This window comes from Lactuca virosa, chromosome 1, assembly GCF_052849685.1.
Source record: "Lactuca virosa cultivar CGN04683 chromosome 1, Lactuca_virosa_CGN04683_v6, whole genome shotgun sequence".
Classification (NCBI taxonomy): Eukaryota; Viridiplantae; Streptophyta; class Magnoliopsida; order Asterales; family Asteraceae; genus Lactuca; species Lactuca virosa.
In genome coordinates, this window is record NC_136426.1 from 12,440,545 (window position 1) to 12,464,276 (window position 23,732).

At 32.9% G+C, this 23,732-nt stretch overlaps 1 protein-coding gene and 1 long non-coding RNA gene across 2 annotated transcripts; one reads left to right on the forward strand and one right to left on the reverse strand.

The window, feature by feature from the left end:
* The first annotated feature begins 330 nt into the window (after positions 1 to 330).
* On the forward strand, positions 331 to 3,459 carry LOC145132653 (NAD(P)-binding Rossmann-fold superfamily protein). The gene is made up of 10 exons (XM_079067535.1): positions 331 to 573; positions 696 to 757; positions 1,284 to 1,403; positions 1,820 to 1,919; positions 2,011 to 2,091; positions 2,246 to 2,295; positions 2,401 to 2,551; positions 2,645 to 2,701; positions 2,799 to 2,920; positions 3,049 to 3,459. Exons 1-10 carry the CDS (start codon positions 493 to 495, stop codon positions 3,257 to 3,259), a joined length of 1,035 nt encoding a protein of 344 aa, XP_078923661.1. The 5' UTR covers positions 331 to 492; the 3' UTR covers positions 3,260 to 3,459.
* A 2,065-nt stretch (positions 3,460 to 5,524) lies between these two features.
* Positions 5,525 to 6,491, reverse strand: LOC145103776 (uncharacterized). Its single transcript, XR_013706862.1, has 3 exons — positions 6,292 to 6,491; positions 5,667 to 5,786; positions 5,525 to 5,579 (listed from the first exon to the last, which is right to left on the reverse strand). It is a non-coding gene; the product is annotated as an uncharacterized LOC145103776 (long non-coding RNA).
* Positions 6,492 to 23,732: the final 17,241 nt, after the last annotated feature.

The window sequence follows — 23,732 nt, forward strand, 5'->3', positions numbered from 1 at the left end:
GTAAATCAGGACTTAGTCCATCTGCGAATGTACAAGGGGAAATGATGTATTTATACAGAAAAAAAAACCATTTGCAAACGTACAAGTGACTAAAGCACGTTTGTGCTTTAGCCACTTGTACGTTCGCAGATGGGCTTAAAATGCAATTTTGGTTTTTGTTGACTATTTTCCAAAAAGTAATTAGCATTTTTGGCTAAATTTTCAATTTTCTCTGATATAAATGCAATTACAATCTTATATTCATAAAAACAACATGAATTAAGTTTTTCATATATTCCATTTTGTTCGCATAACAATAACGGCTTTTAGTTCTAGTTCTATAAACAATCAATAAAATATGGGTAGAAACTCGAAAATCTGAATTAGAAAATGTATGGTAAGATCAAGGTGTACGTGGTCATAGAGAAATTCAAGTACTCAAAGTTCTTCACATATCGAAATTTCAGCGGTTCTGTAGAACATCAAGAATCTTGAAGACAATATCAAAGTTAAATGCAATCAACAACACCAACATTTACGCTGCGCCTTCATGTTCGTATCTCAGTTGGATTACTTGCAATGTTCATCCTCAAGGTCAACTTTAAACCCCACGATTTCTCAATTATTGACATTTTTCCATCAAATTTTGTATACGTTGTCGATAAAATTGTTTGAAGGTTTAGTTTTCCTTCTTGTTGTACATTTCACTGATGCAGACATGGCGATCAACTGCTTTCGGCATTTATGGGTACCTCAATTTCACAAAATCTGGATTCTTGTGAGTAACGAATACTCATATCATTTCATATATGATGAAATACGGTTTTGCTTTTCGCTCAATTTACTTGATTTCCATAGTTTGTACCGAAATCCTTATTATTTAGTAAATTTATATGGAGGATCAGGAAATTTGATGGAACTGTGCTTTTTTATTAGAATAGTAATATGGATGCGAACAGCAATGAATGCTCAGTTTTCAAGAACATGATTTATGTTCATAATCTCCTGCTGTTTAGATTTGATATGTATCTTGATCATAGGTTTTGTTTTAGTTTTCAGGATTCTAAGTGTTTAGTGGTTATCTGTCTTTCAGTTAGCAAGATTTGGTGTTATTTACTAGGATTTATGATGGATTTGTATCTTGATCTAGGGTTTTGCTTCAATTGCTAGGATTTTAGCATTTGAAAGCTAGAGTTTATAACTTTTTTTTCCTTCATCATGATTAATAATACATCGTGCAGGATTTTAGTGTTTCAAAACTAGTATTTATGACGTCATCACATATGGGTTTGTTTCAATTTTAGGGAACACTCAAAGAATTTCAAACCAGAAGATATGGCAACTCGAATAGATGGAAAGAATTGCATAGTAACAGGAGCTAACTCTGGAATCGGTTATGCCACTGCTGAGGGTCTTGCATCCAGGTGCTTTATCTTAAATTCTTGATTCAATAAAATACAACAATCATCCCTACACATTTGCAGAGATACTATTTTTAACTAATATATTTTTCATATAGTTTAATATTGTTGTCTTGGTTGATTTTTTAAACTATGTTGTAAGCGGTTTAATATTGTGGTATAAAACCAAAATGTTTGATGAGATGACACAAGAAAGTCAAACCTTTTTGACTTTTGAGGGTCAAATAGTAAACTTCAAAACTGTTTGATGAATATAAGAATAGGAACATTTTAGCCACAAAAAACTAATAGAATCTATATCATTTTTAATTTAGAAATTATCAGGTTTGATTCTTCGTAGTCAAAAGTTGACTTTTCTAGATTGACAACTATTTTGCACTATAATTATTCTCAGATTGTATTGTTATTGTTAATACCAGAGGAGCAAATGTGTATATGGTGTGTCGAAATAGGGAAAGGGGAGAAGCTGCTCTCTCTAAAATTCATTCTACCACACGCAACCAAAATGTTCACTTAGAGGTACATATGTTCTGTCATTTTTATAAAACCATGAAAGAAAAAAATAACAAAAAGTTAATGAAGGGTAGTTTGGTCATTTTTGGTCTTGTAGATCTGTGATCTTTCTTCTATCAATGATGTCAAGTCTTTTGCTTCCAGATTTAAGGAAAAAGATGTTCCTGTTCATGTTCTGGTAACCACTCCTACATCCGTTCAACATACTTGTAGGCTCTGTTTTTTTTTTTTTTTTTTTTTTTTTTTCAAATAAGTCAGTTTTGTCTGAATAAATAATTAAGTCATGTCCCCATTAAGTAACAAAGAAACAGCACCTAACATGTTTTTCTTAGGTCAACAATGCTGGGGTGCTTGAGAACACACGAGTAACAACATCAGAAGGGTATCATTCTTTTTTAAATTTCTCTTTTATTTCTCTCATTATAGCCCCCTTCAATTGACAACGTTGTTTTATTTTTTTCGTTTGTTTAAAAAAAAAAAAAAACAGATTTGAAATGAATTTCGCTGTGAACGTACTAGGGACTTATGGCATGACAGAGCTTTTGGTTCCTTTGCTTGAAAAATGTGAAGGTGATGCTCGTGTCATTACAGTGTCCTCAGGTGGAATGTATACGAGTCCCTTGACCACTGACTTACAGGTTAAGATAAATCATTAGGTTATCAAAAGACATAAATACCCTTGCATTAGAGAGCAATAAATGAGAAATGATGTGCACTCTTATTTTTTGCAGTTTAAGGATGGTGAATTTAATGGAGTAGAACAGTATGCTCGCAACAAACGGGTACAGGTATCATCATTTCTTCCCCTGACTTTATCAAGGCATTCTTTCTCGTCAAAAAGAAACTAATACATGAAGAATTGAATGTGTTGTGTATATATATTAGGTAGCATTGACAGAAAAATGGGCTGAAAAATATGGCAACAAAGGGATCGGTTTCTATGCGATGCACCCTGGATGGGCCGAAACGCCTGGAGTCACCAATAGTTTGCCTGCCTTTTCTAAATCGTACGTCTTTAATTTTTACCATTTAATTTTTTGCTAAAAAAAGTCAACACTAACGGTTTATAGAGTCAAATCACCCTATAATTAATAAGGCTATAGTAGTTTTAATGAGTTATGAGTAAAAATTTCAGGATGCAAGGGAAGCTAAGAACGAGTGAGGAAGGTGCAGACACGGTTATTTGGTTAGCTTTGCAGCCTAAACAAAACCTTGTTTCCGGTGGACTCTATTTTGATAGAACTGAAGCGCCCAAGCATTTACCATTTGCTGCAACAAGTAACTCCCACAATGCTATCGGTTCTATTATGGCTACCCTTGATTCTTTAGCTAACTTTTCAATCTGATTTTCTTATTAATTTCCAACACCGATGGATAATATGGATAATGAAAAAAAAGAACGTAAAATAAAAGGCCAGAATCTGTAGTTGACATGAAAATAGGCAGAAATGTATTTTTGTTATTTATGTTAGGTCAATATTTGTATACATATTAGTATTCGTAATGACGTATTTTGAAAAAAATGTTTTACTTTGGAATTTGGTAATTTGTTTATAGGTTGAGCATTAAAATAAGTTGATGTGACATATGTGCATCGAAGTTTTGATACCTCGACATCCGACTTGGTGGGTGATGGCTCATATCACAATATTTTTGGCATGCTTTATAAGCCCAACATCATTTTCTCTATGTCCTTCCCTCCCCCCACTTAGACCGGTGGGTGTCATAAATACGTTATCATATTTTTGGTCTGTCACCGGTGGGTGTCATAAATACGTTATCATATTTTTGGTCTGTCACATAAGTGTCATATCATTTTCCCCCACCCTCCCCTCACCCCACAAAACCGATAGGAATTGTCACCTCTCGTTACCTCACGCCCTCATTTTTTAATATTTAAATATGGATAAAAAATATATATCAATGTTATACTCTATTTATAAGGGATTAAATACCATAAATTTTGATATTTTTTTGTAATTTTTTAATATATATAAAATTTAATAATAGTTAACAAAGAGAAAAATAAAGTGCAACAATATCCTCTCGAGCGGTACCTTTATCGCAGCCAAACACCCCGGTCGGTGTCATGTTCACTGCAGTGACACATAGATCGGTCTTAACCGATAGGAAATCGTCGTGTCACACCACCTTTCATTTTTTTCCTTTTTTTAATTAATATGTTAAAATGTAATTTTATAATTATATAAACATCTAAAATACATATTTAAAATAATAAAAAGGAAATTTCATTAATTTAATTAAAATATTACATAGTTAAAAACGATAAGTAAATAAAATTCGGATTGGGTCTCCCGAAAAAATTCAACTTCCGGTGTTGGAGTTGGCTTCCCTGAACATATTAGGAGAGGGAATTTTTTTGGATTAAGGTTTGGCTAAGGGGTTGCATGAAGTAATATTGTTATGGTATTTGTTGGTAGTGAAAGTGTTAGGGTCGGGGGAAATTATAAGACATCAAGTTGCTTGTGGTAAACCGATGGATCCAAAGAAAAAACATATGCAATCGGTGTTCTTGAACCACTATCAAACGATTTATTTCGGCCGGGTCTTGGGGTAAGATTGGTGGGATAGTTGTTTGGATTCATTTTAATAGTAGAAATGATAGTATTTTGTGTGAATTGAATAATAGAAAGAATAATGGTTATGTGAAATAAATTATATGAAGTATGGTGTGTATATATATATATATATATATATATATATATATATATATATATATATATATATATATATATACTAGAAAAGTTTGGGGCCCGTGCTAAGCACGACCCACAGAAAGTAATTTAGGTAATTCTTTTAATGTAATCTAAAATAAAATATGCTAATATCCTAAAAGTGATGATTGTTTCTTTAAATGGATGGATTATGAAAAAACATGAATAAGAAAAAGAACATGGAAGTATATTGTTATTATCAACGAATAAATGAAAGTTCGATTTCATAATTTTTGCATGACGGTTGTTACATAATGTAATTCAATTCCAATTTCGGCCATAATCTAGCAAAATAAACACCTCTACGACATAGTAAAAAGAGCATGAGAATATAGAGTTCTTGTAGAACAACTTTTATATTTTCCTTGCACATGCAAATCAACTTACTATACAACCTCTGTTATAACATTAACCATGTTCTCTTACTATACAACCTCTGTTACTATACAACCTCTGTTATAACATTAACCACATGAACATGATCTAATCGCAACTCCTTGTATAGCCTTTCTTCAAGATAAATTAATCTATATAAAATAATTAGTTTCTATGATATATTAGTATGTCATTAACTCATTGATTTAGAATTTGAGATTATACAAAAAGAATTTGATCACTAACTTTCGGGCTACCAAAAGGACTTTTAGCAGTATATTCACACAATTTGGCAATATAAAAAAGTGGTTTCAGGACATTTGTAATCAATTTAACCACCCAAAAACAACAAAATAAAATATAAAATCTGAAATGCTTTGAATCACTACCTACTTTCATCGTTTTATCGTCAAATAGATGTAGTAAACAATAATAAATCATCTGAATGACATACTTCATCTACCATAATATTTAAGACAAAAAAAGAAATATAGATTTTTAGTGACAAAATATACCCCAATTCTTTGTAATGGGTCTCCATCTGATATATCAGTTACTGCATTTTAGATCACGAGTTCATGATTAAATGTGTTCTTTATAACCTAATATTTCACTCCAAGAACCAATGATGATGAACACTTACCTCGAGTGCATTTTGCTGAATGTGTGAAGTTCATAAATGCGTAGATGGAATAATATATATTCAAGCAATACATGAAGCGGCTACCACTAACTTCAACTGGATTATCAAAATATCTCCCATCTATATCAAATTGTAATCAATTATGTAAAATTTAGAAGATCATATTCATGAAAAATGTTATTTGAACAACTTAACCCGATTCATACGAAAAGATAATTTGAGTCGACATGTTTAGAAAATATATGAAGGAAAAAAATACTAATCAAAGATAAGCATTCAAGAAAACTGGTTAGCGGTGATTTGGTTGACAGAAACATTTTTACAAACATGTGGACTACAAAATATTCGCAAGAATAATGCATGATTCCTGCCAATGCCCGACCAAATTCATATCATAAAGAGTTATAAAAGATACAAAAAAATGATATGTGATTACAAGATGAAATTGACCATATATGTATTCTCAAAAACCCCAAAAACAAAAAAAGTATTTATCCTGAAATATGTATCACTACTATTACTATCACAATTGTTTATAAAGAAATATTTATTGAATCCTAATCAAAAACAATCTAGATAAACAGTTATCAAGAAATATTCAGGGTGGAAAGGGGAGGATACAAACCAGATGATAGAAAATATGGAGAAATTGAGGATGTGAAATCTTCCTTTAGCATTGTATCTTCAGATTAATTATTGCTAGAAACCGAAGGTAGATGAATTATAGTCATCGGCCCATGAAGTCACATGGTTCAATTTAATACCCAATCCAAGGAAAATGAAAGAACTTGTCAAAGTGATTATCTTGAAATTGGCACATTAAAATATTATATAATAGTAACTTCCTTATGCTCCTTGCATGTTCCACACATGGAATAAAAGGGATCTCTTGATTGGAACACCTATGGAACATAATACTTCAATTCATGGGTTTAGGAATTCTGGGATATGGTCTCTCAGAAACCCTCATCTATCCTCTAAAGTTAGAGGGTCTTTAACACAGAAAGATAGCATGAATGTTCATCAATGAGAAACGCTTCCAAAAAAATTACTGAATAAAAGCGCTGAGGCTAATCAGGGAAAATTAGGGCAAAATAACATAAACTTCGGAATTGTTGATTGGAGATCAAAGGTGAAATATTTTTTTACCTGAGTCAAACTTCGTCTTCTTCCCGTCTATTTGTTTCCTATAATAGAGAGATAGAGGAACACAAAAAGAAGAAAGAAATGTGCCAATGCATGAAATTGCATTTCCAAGATTGGAGGAAAAGGGATAATTTCGAATAGATTTCATCGGGTCAAGAAAAAATGTCGATTGGATTAACGGTAACAAGTAAAAAAAACTTTAAATCAAATTAGTGTTCTTGTAGATAACATACCAGTAAAGCGAAGCTCACAGATTCGTCGTTCTTCGATTCAGTAAGTAAAAAAATTACGCGGGCATATTTTTTGGTGATCGCACAATCATCGTTTTTCGTTTTATGGAAGATATGGTCGGATTTTTGTTGGAGAGGAACCGGTTCATGTGTTTGGAGAGATGGAGAATGGATGGCTATTCCGAAGTGCAGAAGGAAGTCGTTCCAGGGGATGCGACGATTAGGAAATTATAATCGACATGTCGGAAGGATGTAAGCGACATTTTGGTATGTTGCATCGTTTCGGGAGTAGGCTACGTGGAGTTTATTGAACCCTATGAATTTCTTGTAGAAGGCCCCATAATAAAAGGGCTTTTATATAATATATATATATATATATATATATATATATATATATATATATATATATATATATATATATATATATGTGTGTGGGGGGGGGGGGGGTGATGGGTTTTATACAAACAATCCTATGTGTGCATGCAACCCTAGAATTGGATCTATGTTTTCACTATTAGATACACAACATTATGAACACTTGAAGAACCCTAAAAGATTTCTAGGAATTTCGAAAACCACAAGGAAAGATGAAATACATACCTCTTGTTGTTATATTGTAATAACAACTTAAATCTTGAATCTTCTTGTCTTTGAAAACAAGTACCACAAGTGTAGTACCTCTAATGGCTCACAAACACCAAGAGCAAATGGAGAGGTAATAGAGAGAGGGAAGAGGTATAGAATTTCGTCCCTAGGACCCCTTGGGAAGGCATGGACGAATTCATGAGCCTTAGGGGTCTTTATATAGGTGTAGAGATTAAGGTTTCAATCCTTATTCTTATCTAGTTGCTTGCCCACCAAGCAATCATAAGATAAGCCTTGAAATCCCTTATCCTTTATCCTTTGGACGATTTCAAGGATATCTTATCCCTTAAATTCGTCCAACCCATATCAAGGATAATCATTACCCTATTTTGTAACTATCACATAATTACAATTCAGCCCCTCTAGTTTAATTAATTACACTTGATCACAAAATTAATTCCTAATTAATTATTGACCAATATTAATTAAACAAATATGATTTCTCCTTTAATATATTATTCTTATAACATATTAATAAATCATAATAACCTCTTTCTCTATTATTTCTCCAGTCAAGTTGCTTTGGTGAAGGCAACCCAAAAGGACCATGCACAATCGGGTCAAGTACTTGACAAATATGGTTACAGGCTTAGACACTAATCCAACAGTCTCCCACTTGGATAAGTCTAGTAACTATAATAGTAAGTACTACCCGATTAGCAATCGTAGCTCTCAAAGACGCTGTCGAACTCTGATCTTATCAGTAACCTGTCCTTTAGATAAGGGATCATATATTCCTCCATTCTAGATATCGTATAGACACGAGACATGGATTGAAATCATTCTCTCAGTCTATGTGTTGTTTCCCGATTTCCGATTTACGACGACTGACTAATTGAACAAATCAAGTTAGCCCTAGCCCGGCCGAGCATTTACGTTTGTCATCACTAAATCATCGAGGGGCCCACAGATATCGCTTTTATCCCACTTTGGGTAAAAGGAACGGATAAACTTCGACTCAATGTTTGCTTGCACTCACTCACCAAATCACACACAACAATAAGTTTTATAACACCAAGTTACTGGTGCGTTTACATATTATCAATGTGTAACCGATTTGCAAGATACAACTCACACATCTCGGTTTCAAGAATACAAGATATTATCGTCTCACCAATCGCTCGTGATAAAATCCATGAAGCGATCCAAGTGAGTGTGGGTTTAATCCAATGCTCAAAATCATATTCATAAGCACTCATGAACGTTGTAGCAAACCTTTGCTATGTCTAATACACTTTAGACAATCTACAAACCAATTCATGACAGTCTTCATTCATACCTACTTCCAACATATGAACGACTGCGGACCGTTTGAATAATTCGATTATTCTTAATAAACTCAATTATTCTGGAAGTCAAAACATGCAAAGAGAAACACAAGAATAATACTAATCCTATATGGTCTCAAACCTTTGAGTATAAATAAAACACCTTTTATTTATCACCATATCGATTACTCATTATCCATTATTTAATGTTTCAGATAATCAACTTTATAACTCGAATCATAACCACAATTGTCCCATGCTCAAAGCATGCACACTTTGGTTTCCTATGGTCCATACTTTGTGAAATAGATTAATTGAAACTTTTCAAATGCAACTCATTTCACAATCCCCAATCCTTTTATTAGTGTAAGAATACCAAATTCTTGCCACCTTTTAGAATATGTCAAATTCTAATATTTTATGCAATGATCCTCTTGTGAAGTCACGGCACAAAAATCACAAAGACTCGGCCAACGAAATCACAAGGTACTCTATCAAAATTGTTACAGAACAATTCTATAGATGTGATGTCTCTCACTCAAAGTACATTCCTTCTGAACATCCTTTTGCATAAAATTTTCTAATCTAGACATAAATTCTTAATTTTTTTCAACTCCCAATATGGAAACATTTCCATATTTACCATATGACAACTCATTCTTAATAGAATCTTATCTATTCATAATAATGTCGATATGGTCCATTCAATACCATACTTCCAACTACTCACAAGCGACCAATCCTCAGGGAACTTTTAGGTCGTCCTTTGATAGTTGTTTAATTATCTTAGTCAATACCAATTCTTGTCCTTTTCCCTTCTTAATGCGCTAGACATTTGGAAAATTTTAGGATGGTCAAATATTATAGCAATTGCAATCGATCCTTTACCCGAAGCGTATGGGACACGATGCATAATGTCTTACATAAAGATACGATACTTTATCAATCTTCTGCCATAATATTTTATGTGTCACGTTCTTACAATTCGAACTATGAAGAGGGATACCGTAATCATAATCGAAGTTTAAGAAGACACTATGTATCCTTTGACTAAATTTATTAAAATTTCTCAATCTAAGCTTTAGATTTGAAATGAAGCACAATATTCTCTCCCTTAATTATAGCAAAACAACTTTTCAACCCTTACAACTTTGCAAAGTATAACTCTTGTTTTCTATAATTAATATTGCTAACTGGCAATACTTACCATAATAATCATGCTCCCACTTACATGATGATTATTTCTTTACCAGCATAACACTTATGCTCCCACTAGCTTCGACATGTATTCAGAAATTAGCTGAACTTCTAGAAAACAATTTCTTAAGTTCATATTTCTAATACTAGATGCTTTGATAAGACTTTATCTAAGCTTCTCAAACTCATACACTTTTCCTTGGACAACTCATATGTATATGTCTAAACGATTCTAGGACTCATATCAACAAGTCTAAAATGTTCAGACCCATTTGCCATTTCCCACAATTGGAACTATGAAGAGGAATGCCGTAATCATAGTTGAATTTGAGAAACCCAAATTACATAATGCTATCTTCAAAATCTCTCTTAGTGAAAGCGTTTCCTTACAATCATTCTTATGAATGAAAGAAACGTTATGACACTTAGATTTTGTGGTGTATTCGTTCTTATCCATGTGAATTTGTCATAACCATAATCACAAGATAATGTTAGTGACAAATCCAAACTCTTATGGATAGAACTTGTTCTTCTTAATTTCTTGCCATCAAGGGTCCACCATTACTTCCAAGTTATTGAGCAGCTCACCCCTTCGTTTCAATGTACTTTCCATTGAACAAGGTGTCTTGCCCCTATACAATCCATTGAGAACTCGTAGAACTCACATGCATAATTAACTCGATTGGAATGGCACAGAAATAAAATTAGTGTCAACACGATAGGTTGTAAACCTCAAGTCGTGTGCTAGTGATGAATGATAAGGTTTATTCTTGATTTGTTCTTGAAACCTTTCAAGACCATTAAGACTCCCACTGACTCCTTGACATATAAGATTCTCTTGTCAATAAACATTTCTCGACAAACAAATATTCAAGAGTTAGTGTAGCTTTTATCAAGACAAAACACTTCACAAAATTGGTCCTAGTTGGTCTTTGTCTTATCCAAGACATCACAACTTTCCACATTTGATGAATGTTATAAACCTTCTTAAGACTTGTCACTCAATGTCACAATCTTAACTCTAAGACTTGTTTTTGGAACGAAGTATGATTGACTTCTTGATTTAACCATTTCTTCAATTCTTGATTCCTCTTCTCAGACATACAATTGCACTAAGACTCACTTAGAGGATTAATTGAGATATGGTTCTTCATCATTAAGACCTATCATAAAACATAATAAAAGGTACTCTCCCTTCTTCTTAGAATAGAGAAACTTTTATCTTTCTACTTACTTGATTCTTCTTATTCGTTCTGCTATTGATTGAAGCTCTTTCAATCAACTCAGAATTACACTTAATCTTATGAGTATAATCATATTTACTTAACCTTAGTAAATCATGACGAATATCTTTGTTACTCTTGTGGTGGATTTGATCAACACACAACTTTGTGTACTCGATCTCCTAGTCCTACACTTGACACCTTGTCAAAGAATTTGTCTAAATTTCCAAATATGAAATTTCTCATTCATCATGCAATCAAGTTGTATGATTCCAAGTTTCTATCCAATTGAAACTTGGGCGATGAGAAACTTTCCCTATTTGGTAAATTCTTGACCTTTCCACAAATAATACAATTAAGAATCAAATCCATTATTGCTAATAATAGAAACTTACAAACATCAATTTTTTCATACACGCCATTGCAAGGATAATATAAAATCAAAATTTATTTTATTGCGGAAAAATTTGTCCTTACAATGCAATTTAATTGAAAAACTATGTTAATACATATTTCATAGCAATCTATTCTAACTCCAAGTAGTAGCTCAAAATTCTAATCTTCAAGCAATGCGATCGAAATCCATTTCTTCACGATTAGATTCAGCTCACTTCTTCCCTTAAGCTTCCTCTCTTTTCTTCGATCCTATAAAACATCAAAATGTAATCTTATTACATCATGTATTAAGAATCTAGAATAGGAACTTAAAAGAGTTAGTTAATGGATTTTACCTGAAGTAGAGCCATGCATCTTGACTCTCCCATCTCTTAGATTTCTCAGGTAGTTAGGGCAGCTTCGTCTCCAATGTCCCTTCTCTTGGCAATAAAATCAAATGGACTCCTTTGGCACAGCACATCGGAACTACTTCTGACTTTGCCTTTCTCTTATGATCAAACTTTTTGATCATGGCATGCCTCTCGTTGCCATTGCCTATATCCATAGAGGTCTGGAAGGCAGATTCACCAATCAACTTTGCTTTTTCAGTGCGCCAAATCATTACTGATTCAGCAGCAATAAGCATATAGGTGAGATCGATGAGGGTTACGTCGTGGTTCATCATATAGTACTCTCTTACGAACTCACTATATGAATCAGGAAGTGACTGAAGGACCCAGTCAACAGCCAGCTCCTCACAGTTGACAACATATCCCAACATTCTTAACCTATCAATATGTGACTTCATCTCTAGGACGTGTGCACACACTGACTTTCCTTCTTCATGTTTACTTGCCAAAAGGACTTGAGTGAGTTTGAACTTTTCAATCTTTTGAACTTGTGGGTTAGGGAGAATAATAGGAGGAGGTGGAGGAAGTGAAACATGATCTCTTGTTCTCCGATCGAATCGTGGAATATCATCTTCATGTGAAAAGCTTGTTCCACGGGATTTGGGAAGACCATAGTTGTCATACTTTGACATTTACAAAACGGGAGAAAAATTCAAGTTAGTTGATTGATTGAATCCTTAATAAATCACCCAAATGAGATATTAAGGCTAGGACCCAACACAATACTCTACAATTTGGGAGAGGGATGCCGTAACCCAAATTGCAGAACATTTGAAGGTAAGTGAATGACGATTCACTAATTTCCACCTTGAAAAACGAAAAAGAAATTTAAGTTTTAAATCTATTGAAAATTCCTAGATCTTTTGAGATTCATTGAACTTTTCAATGGCATGTTTAAATCTCGATATGCCCCTCGATTTGTGACTGGGATGCCGAGGATCACAAAACAGGGTGTGAATAACCATGCAAACTTACATGGTGCCCCCAATGTTACAGTCACCTATTCGATGTGCCGGTTAACCACACACGCTCCACCGAACTATGACAAACAATGAGTCATCCTTTGCTACCTTTGCTTAGAACCATTTAGTGTGCCGGTTAACCACACGCGCTCCACTAACGTCTTTGCAAGGGCACAAAGTGTAATTTCATGGGATTGCATCAATTCACTTTTGCCTAAAGTAACTAAGATTGGGAATTTTGTAAAAACATTTAGTTACTTTATACTTCATTATACTTTTAATGGAAAGGGTTTGCCCTATCCTACCCGTTCGGCTAACGACCCTCCACCAATCAAGTAAGCGGTGGGTGAGAGTGGACACCCATTAAACGGCCATTTTATAGGCCATAACCTTATACCCCCCTTATAGATCGGCTTTGTGAATGAGGCCTACTAACGGTAAGACTAGCATTTTAGTTATACATATATAATATTAGACTTTCAATGTTATATATATAGTATAAGGGTGTATTTTACACTTTTAAAATACTAGGTGGTTTAATTTTATAAATTACACTTTTAATTTAATTAAATATAAACCATATCATTATGGATTTATTAACTCTCTTTTAGTTATACACTTAACTAATTTAATAAAACCATAAGGGTGTAATATGAACTTTTCAAAATTAGGGTTTTAGAATTTAGACTTTTTCAAAATTAAACCTTTTAATCAAACAATTTAAATTCCAAAACTTGAGGGCAAGTTTTGAAACTTTTCAAAACAATTAGGTTTTAATTTCACTTTAAAATTTTCGAAATTTAATACTATTTAAATTAAAATTTTAAATATTAAAACTCTTGATTTAATAATTATCTTGAATTAAACTATTAATTTAAATTATTAAATCATAAGGGATTATCTAAATCATGAAGGATAATTACCAATTAAACAATTAATTTATCCTAATCCTTTTAATCCCTCTAAAATTCGAAAATCATGGGATAGGATAATTCAAAATCTTTAATTACCATATATAACAATTAAAGGATAATTACAAGATATGGGATAATCCAAATCCCTAAAATTTAGGATCTTATCTTGGGGAGGAGGCCAATTTCGAAAATCAAGGGATTAAGACAAACCCTAGATTTCGAAATTTAAAGGTTTAAGGAAAGGGTTTGAAAATCTTATTCAAACTTTTGCAAATTAGGGTTTGCAAACCCTAATCTCGAAAATCCTAGCCTTCTAGGGTTTATTGGCAATAAACCCTAATATGTCAAGTTCATACAATTGAATAATACTAATTGAAAACAAGTTAACCAAAGGCTCTGATACCACTGATGGGTATTATACAAACAATCCTATGTGTGCATGCAACCCTAGAATTGGATCTATGTTTTCACTATTAGATACACAACATTATGAACACTTGAAGAACCCTAAAAGATTTCTAGGAATTTCGAAAACCACAAGGAAAGATGAAATACATACCTCTTGTTGTTATATTGTAATAACAACTTAAATCTTGAATCTTCTTGTCTTTGAAAACAAGTACCACAAGTGTATTACCTCTAATGGCTCACAAACACCAAGAGCAAATGGAGAGGTAATAGAGAGAGGGAAGAGGTATAGAATTTCGTCCCTAGGACCCCTTGGGAAGGCATGGACGAATTCATGAGCCTTAGGGGTCTTTATATAGGTGTAGAGATTAAGGTTTCAGTCCTTATCCTTATCTAGTTGCTTGCCCACCAAGCAATCATAAGATAAGCCTTGAAATCCCTTATCCTTTATCCTTTGGACGATTTCAAGGATATCTTATCCCTTAAATTCGTCCAACCCATATCAAGGATAATCATTACCCTATTTTGTAACTATCACATAATTACAATTCAGCCCCTCTAGTTTAATTAATTACACTTGATCACAAAATTAATTCCTAAGTAATTATTGACCAATATTAATTAAACAAATATGATTTCTCCTTTAATATATTATTCTTATAACATATTAATAAATCATAATAACCTCTTTCTCTATTATTTCTCCAGTCAAGTTGCTTTGGTGAAGGCAACCCAAAAGGACCATGCACAATCGGGTCAAGTACTTGACAAATATGGTTACGGGCTTAGACACTAATCCAGCAGGGGGGGGGGGGAAGTGAATATTTGGATGTTATGTACCTAAACTTAGGTATAGAACCTTTTAAACGGCATAGTTTTAAACAAAACAAAACAAATTTCATTTTCTCTTAATTTTGTTTTAATATATTACCATTGAATTGAGTTAAATTATGGAAGGAAAAAGATCAATTATATATCTTTTTATTGCAAGAAAAATAATTGAAGTTTATAGGGAAAGTAAAAACAAATATATTTTTAACGAATATAACTCAAATGTTTTTTTCCTTCAATTGAAAAACTATATCCAATGATTTGTGAAAACCTTGATTGAGTTATTGGATGTTCTTCTTTTATCTTTTAGTGTATTTGTTTTTATTTAAAATTTAGTAAGGTTGAGTAAATGGTCATGACTTTTAATGCTTTAAGTTTTTAAGACACAATGAAGAAAAAAAACATAAATTCGATGGGTTTAGCAAGTCACATGATTAAAGAAGAACAGTAAACGAGATATCATGATTAGTTTAGATATACTTGATCAAAACTATATAGTTTGGGGGGTTCTATATATAAGCTTAGGTACATAACAGTCACATGTTCCTAAGGGTGTTCACGGGACGGTTCGGTTATGAACCGTGACAACGGGGCGGGTACCTGACGTGCACTAACCGAAACCGAACCGAATTATACAAAAAACCGAACCGAATTATACAAAAAACTGAACCGAACCGAACCGTGTGAAGGCGGGTGACCACGGTTCGGTTCACGGGTACCCGCTAAATATAAAAAATTGATACCATTAATCAAAATACAATTTACAAGTCATCACAAAAGTAAGAAAAGTTGTTGATGTTTAAATTATACATTATAATTTATATAATAACTTATAATAATAAAATTAACCATGAAGAAAGTTCCGAACTATAGATTCGGTTTTTTTTGGTCATTGAACTGTATGCGGTATGCCTGTAGATCAATTAAAAAACAATGCTGATTGTTGATGGATGTGGAACATGGAACAATATTCTTATTATATATATATATATATATATATATATATATATATATATATATATATATATATATATATATATATATATATATATGACGGTTCGGTTCGGGTATCCGCGGGTATCGAATTATACAAACCGAAACCTACCCGTAGATAGTCGGTTTTTTCGGTTTCGGATTGGCCGGATCGGCTCGGTTTTTCGGTTTTGCGGTTTTTTTGCACACCCATACATATTCCCTAAGCCTTATATATATATATATATATATATATATATATATATATATATATATATATATAGGAGTAGGATCGAATGAGAACACCTAAAAGGTTGAGAACGCGAGAACAGATCTGGACCATCTAATTTTTAAGATGTGTGGCTATAATTAATTGTTATTTTTCTAATTATTAATACATTTAAAATTGAAATTTCAAATTAAAGAAAATTATAAAGGGTATTCAGGTAAATAAACATTACCCTAATTTTGTAAACTCCTATAATTACTCCCTGTCTCTCTATTCCGTTGACCTAATTTCATACAGCATACAATCGACACCTTCATCACACAGCCGATCCCAACTACTTCCGTTTTCCTTTTCCCTTGCTCGACAGATGAACCATCCACATCGAACGATGATGCTTCCTGATTTCACCCCAAATGTCGATTTTTTGTTGTTTGCTCCTTCCCCCATTTGTGCGCTGCTGATGACGACGATTAAGCCACAAGGGTCGCCGGAGAATCGACGCCCTTTCCTTCCCCTCTTCCCTCTGTCTCTTCAACCTCTTCGAACCCCAGAGACGATTGCAATTGGACACAACATCTTGAATATCGGACAGCACACCTGCGATGCGAGCCTTTCTTCCCTTCCTGTTGCCCTATTGTTGTCGTCGCTGGTGAGCCTTCACACTCTCTGCCCCTTTGACTTCCACCATCGCCAATTCCATCGAAGGCCAAGAGACCGCCTCGATTTCTCGTAAGCCCCAGGACTTGCAATCCCGATTCAGGGCTTGAAGAATGACTGCAAAAATCACGATTGGTAATTGAAATCATGAAGGGGGGTACGTGATTGGCGCCTCAACTGCCGTGACAACCCACGACAATCATGGGTTCTGCGATCGAAATCCATAGAGATCTCAGGTCAATAGACGATGCCATTAGATCACACGAAGGTATATTTGTCTCCGACTACTCAAAACCTAAACCGATTGCACATACAGTCCACTTGCTTGGAATGGATTCCTCCTTCGCACCTTTTTCACTGATTCCCGATGTTCCGATTCGATTTTATTTTGATTTAACCTCTATAGAACAATAATTGTGTTGTAACTATTTCTGATTTTTTTTTGTTTGTCTCCAAAAATCGAATTCTAGAAAAAGGCCCAAATGATTAGGCTTTTGTTTTGAGTAATATTCTTGAAGAACCGAATGAAGAGAAGTCTACCACATATCTCATGCTTCTATGAAACAAATGGTGATGGTGATGAACAGAGTTTGGCTATGTCTTTGTTTTCCATATTTCATGCAGGTCCAACAAAAGAGCAAGAACATGTGTATTCAAATGTATTCATAAGATTAGATGTATATTCATTACAGATTGAAGTGTATTCATTAGTGATTAAATGTGTATTCAAATGTATTCATAAGATTAGATGTATATTCATTACTGACTGAAGTGTATTCATTAGTGATTAAATGTGTATTCAATGTTTTCTATTCAAAAGCAATCCATATTTACCTGTGTTCATTCATTTGTGTTTTATTCATTTGTGAATATAACTTAATCCATCTATTCATTCAAGATTATTACCGGGTTCATATATGATTACAAATATATTTTATTCATGTATGATTACAAATATTCGGATAAAATGATTAACGCGTCAGTATTTTTGATGTTGTTGGTAAAAATAAACTTAAAAAAAACGTTTTTTTTTAAATTATGGTAAAAACGTATTTTAAAATCATTTTATTGATTTTGTTAATTAAAAATAGATTATACAAATTCCTAATATTTGGGTAAAAAAATCTATTAATTAGATTAAATCTCATGATTTTAGGAATTAATTAATTATCCATAATTAATTATAGTGTAAAATTCTTTTTATGCCCTTATAGAATGATTGGTTCACAATTGTTCTCGCGTTCCCAACCTTTTTGGTGTTCTCATTTGATCATTTCCATATATATATATATATATATATATATATATATATATATATATATATATATATATATATATATACATATATATATATATATAGAGAGAGAGAGAGAGAGACAGAGAGAAAAGTTCAATAGAGAACCATAATTATTGGTTCTTCAAGGAATCAAATCTTTTTTTCAATTTCTACAGCTTATTTTTTATCGAAAAAAAAAATCTAAAAAAATCTAAATTCATATATTAACATTGTGAATGTGAAAAATATTTTTCGGATTCACCGTGTGAATCTGGATTCACATTGTGATTTTTCAAAGATTCACATTGTGAATTTGACGTTAAAAAAAAAACAATTGAATTTGATATCATTGGAAAAATGATAAAAAGTTATGAATTTCTGTATTTTTAGTTTTTCTTTTTGATAAAAAATAAGTTCTAAAAGTTGAAAAAAAGATTGGTTCATTGGTTCCTTGGTTAATTATGGTTCTCTATTGAACCTCACCCTATATATATATATATATATATATATATATATATATATATATATATATATATAGAGAGAGAGAGAGAGAGAGAGATAGGTTCATTTGTTTAAACTAAGTATTGTGTTATTGTATGGACAAATGTGGGCCAATCAAAATTAAATAAAAATTTAAATAATTAAATAAATAAATAAGGGTAATTTAGTAATTTGCTTAGTAACTTCCAAAAATAATCTCTATAATCATGGTATACCTAAATAAATACGCGTGGTCCCCTCTCAATTTCATCTCCGCTCTTCACAATTTAACCAAATCGATCATCGAAAACGGAAATCAGGTATTTCGATCGAACACATAAACTCGAGCAATTCATCAGGTATTTCGATCGAACATTGATTTCCAATATGCGAGCACAAGCGCCTATTTTAGGGTTGTCGGATATTGTGATGGCGTATTTTGTTTGAGCGATGACTTATTTGATTCCATGCCTAAGGTTATTCTCTGGAACCCGTCGATCAGAAAATCCAGAAGAGGATTATGGGGATTGTTTGTTGGATTTGATCCTGTTCGGCTGTGAGGTGCGAAGGCAGGGGATTCGGTGATAATAGGTTGTGATGGGAAGATGCCAGAAAAGGGTTCAGTAGAACAAGGTTCAACCTACTCCGTTTTATTCTTCAATCCCCCCTTTCTTCTCTTGCAATCGATTATTTTGTAGATATTCCTCTTTATCTCTCTCTCTCTGTAAGTATTTTTGCGCGCACACCCACCACCACGGTGGTTTGCCATTGTATGCTGGAAGAGAAACGAAGATATGGTGTGTGTTTGTTGGACTTCTATGTTGCTATGTTGTTGTTTGGACGTGTTCTACTGGTGCTTTTCTGTGTTTTAGGGGGTCTGGACGATTTTACCCCTATGCTCTTTTACAGTTGTGGCATTTTTTTTGCAGTGGTTGTTGTTGGTGATTTTGGTTTTGCCTCTGTTGCTTTCCTGCTCTGTTCTAAGTGGTTTTATAGTTGGGATGCTGAAGGCTGAAAACCTGTTTGATTCACGTCCCATACAGATTAAGGAAACCATTCCGCAAGTTCCACACTAAGCTTGTTAGAGAACTCGAAAAGAAGTTCAGTGGAAAGGTATTTCATATTTACAACACCCCTTTTGTCTTTCTTGAAAACCAAACTCATATAATCATTTAAAAATTTCATTTTTGGTTGCAAAATCTTGTTGTGATTGCAACCCGAAGGATTGTTAGGCCACCAAAGAAAGGCTCAGTAGCCACCCGAAGGATTGCGATTCCAATTCTGTTGGAATGGAATGACGAATTCCAAGTCTGTTAGAATCACAGAAGTTGATGCTTGAAGAACGGACCACATTATTCTTTTAGAATGTATTAGTCGTTGTTAGATTTTGATGTTTTCTTCCCCGTTTTGTTTGTTTTTTAGTTTTATTATTTAACAATAAATGTAATTCTTAACAATTGTTACCCGTATTCTATAAGAAATAATGTATTTTTTGTTTTTATTTTTTAACTGATTGTTCAAGATTTTGGTATTCTACAAGAAGTTGTTATTCTTCAAGAAGTTTTTAAAGTCATCATCAAGAAATAGGTTCAAGAATATTTTTATTAGAAAAAACATCATTAATGGTCCCTGTGGTTACCCAAAATCTGAAGTTTAGTCCCCGTGGTTTAAAAACCTCATAGATGGTCCCTGTGTTTTCAAAACTTTTGACGATTGGTCCTTATTGCTAACTCCGTTAACTTTTGTCCGTTAACGGAGGGGCATTTTCGTCATTTCACACCACAGGGACCATTTATGTTCTTTTCAGTTATTTTTTTAAAAAAAGAAAAAACTAAATATAATTATTTAATATATAAAATATATCTATCTCTCTCTCTCCACACACATAAACTCATAGATCCATAAGGAGGCTTCCGATTCATCCTCCAAATCTCTCTTCCTTCTATCCCTTTGGTTCACAAAATGGTTACTCAAAACCAAAAGAATCTCAATAAACCCCCAAAAATCGTCTCTGGTCTCCTTTAAATGGAAGCAAATGAAATGCTTCTCCGGAATCGGCTGGGATAGGAGAGTCGGAATTGGGAGTCGCTTTTCCAGAAGAGCAATGCTTCTCCGGCGAGTTCACTGTGTAGATCCAGAAGTAATAGATATTAGATGGAGGAAGATTTCTTGTTAAAGTTGTTGCCGACGATGGAATAGAGAGGAGGAGGTGTTACCGTTGTTTTAGGAATCACCCATCTAATTGCTTGATGAACCCTAAAGCAAACTCGATGAACCCTAAAGCAAGAAGGCTTAAACTTGATGAACTCTAAATCTGAAAGGCCTAGAATCGATGGCAAAATCTAGAATTGGACGTGCCGACTGACATATATACAAGCTGGGTTATTTCTTCATCTGAGTATCGAGATACAATTTGGGTTTTTTCTTCATCTGAACTTTATGATCGATTGGGGGAGTAAACAGGAATGCTCTTCGTTTTATACATCATAAAAATTGGAGGAGTAATAGAAAGCCAAACAAAGGAAGGGAATCAATTTAAGGTTTACCTTCAAATCAGAAAACCCTTCGAACGTCTCGACCGAAGAAGCCGAAATGGAATCCAAAGAAAAAAAGCAAGTGAAGTGATGCCATTTAGTGCTATCATACCCTCGAGGGTCTCGACTCTTCAACCCTAATCTCAGGGATTTTGAATCAACTGAAGGTATATAGACCCATCTCTGTCTTCAAATACTCAATTCAACAAGTGGAGGAAACACATATGTGGATGAAAGCAAGAAATATATTGACGTTATTGTTCTTGTTGGGATTTGGAGAAAGAGAAACATCGAATTACATAATCTAGAAACATCGATGTTAGTGATTGGTTTATGAACTGAATGCAACGATTTTCAGTAGCAATTCGATTTTCAGCAAGCATATCAGGAACCATTCGGTTTTCGATTCTGATTATTAGCAAGCAATCGATTTTCCTCATAGGAATGAAAAACGACAGCTTAAAACGCAACGAGAGAGAGAGAGAGAGAGAGAGAGAGAGAGAGAGAGATTATACATTAAATAATTATATTTAATTTTTTCTTTTTAAAAAAAATAAGAGAAAACATCATAAATGGTCCTTGTGGTAGTGAAATGACGAAAATGCCCCTCAATTAGCGGACAAAAGTTAACGGAGTTAGCAATAAGGACCAATCATCAAAAGTTTTGAAAACACAGGGACCATCTATGAGGTTTTTAAACCACAGGGACTAAACTTCAGATTTTGGGTAACCACACGGACCATTTATGATGTTTTTTCTTTTTATTATTTATGCTTCAAGAATATTTTTATTTTTGAATATACTCATAAACATATTCTGTCAGAATGTCCGAATTAAAAGATTTATAATTCGTAAAATCGGATTTTTAAAATTAATAAAATCTATGATCCCTTAAAAAATGCAATTTTCCTTTATTAAATCTATATTAATTGACTAAATTACCCTTGTAATTAATTATGATGATTTTTTCAATTATATTTAATTCAATAATATATATTAATCACTTTCTTTAAATAAGTAAATTTGGTTGGCCCACATTTATGCATACAATAACACAATAATTATTTTAAACAAAATAACCTAAGCATATATATATATATATATATATATATATATATATATATATATATATATATATATATATATATATATATATATATATATATATATATATATATATATATATTAAAAATGTTACCGCTTTATAGCCGTTGGAATTGAAGTTTGAGAATCGTTAAGAAATTCCGTAACACCTAAACACCAAACTCATAAATCTAAATAAGCTCAAAAACATTTCCAATGTGAGTTTTTTTATCAACGGGATCCATTAATTTGTATTTATATCATTTTATTGTTTTTTTCATATAAGATGACTATTTAACAATTGTTTGAAAATCTATGAAACCACCAAAATATAGTAAAAGCTCGTAACAAGAGCTAGTAAATTTATAAGCTTTGTAAAAACTCCTTTAATAATTTGTTTACCGGTTGCCAAATTTAGGTGACAAATAAACGAGTCCATATAGAATGATGCATTGATTTTTTTTTTTCAACAACCAACCAAAATTTTCTTATTGACTACAAACAACAAACCAAAAAAACAAAGTTCAAGACACTAAATATGATAAAGACATGAAACCTAACACACGTACGCCGACGTAATGAAGATAACTCATTTATTGTGGCGTTTGTTTGACTTCTCTAACCCTAATAATTAAGATGAACAATCAAACTACTTTACTATATATTTTTCCGTCTAAAAATTATTGTGTACAGACATATATTAAGAAAATATTAATTACCACTAATTTTATTAAATAAAATGTCAATTATACACTTTTGTTGCATTTAATTCCATCATTTTGTTGCATTTAATTTTGTGGTAGGTTAACTAATAATGAATGGTATTTTGGTAAAAATGATATTTATTTTTAAAAATAAGCTATTATTTTAGGACAAACCAAAAAAGAAACATGGACTATTAATATGGGACGGAGAGAGTAATATTTTATGTCTTTGTCACTTTTATAAGGGAAAATGACTTATAAATATAAGAAAGTATTAGAATTATAAAAAAAAATACAACTGAATTTTTTTGTGTACACATATGGTCAACTAACTATAGTGTTTATACACGTATAACCTTTAAGCTTCACATTTTGCTTTAAAAAAATATCATTACGTTACTGATAATAGTAGGTCATCAATTACTAGGGATGTCAACGGGACCAAACGGGAGCGGAAATAGTTGCCCCCGCTCCCGCCCTCAAAATCAATTATTGTCACCGCCCCCGAATCCCCTGTTTACA

Excerpts from the sequence above, each read along its gene's own strand:
- LOC145132653 (XM_079067535.1), top strand. The coding sequence starts at position 493 with ATGCAATCAACAACACCAACATTTACGCTGCGCCTTCATGTTCGTATC. Across the intron at positions 758-1,283 it reads TTCACAAAATCTGGATTCTT|GGAACACTCAAAGAATTTCA; the intron begins GTGAGTAACGAA and ends TTTCAATTTTAG. Across the intron at positions 2,552-2,644 it reads CCTTGACCACTGACTTACAG|TTTAAGGATGGTGAATTTAA; the intron begins GTTAAGATAAAT and ends TATTTTTTGCAG.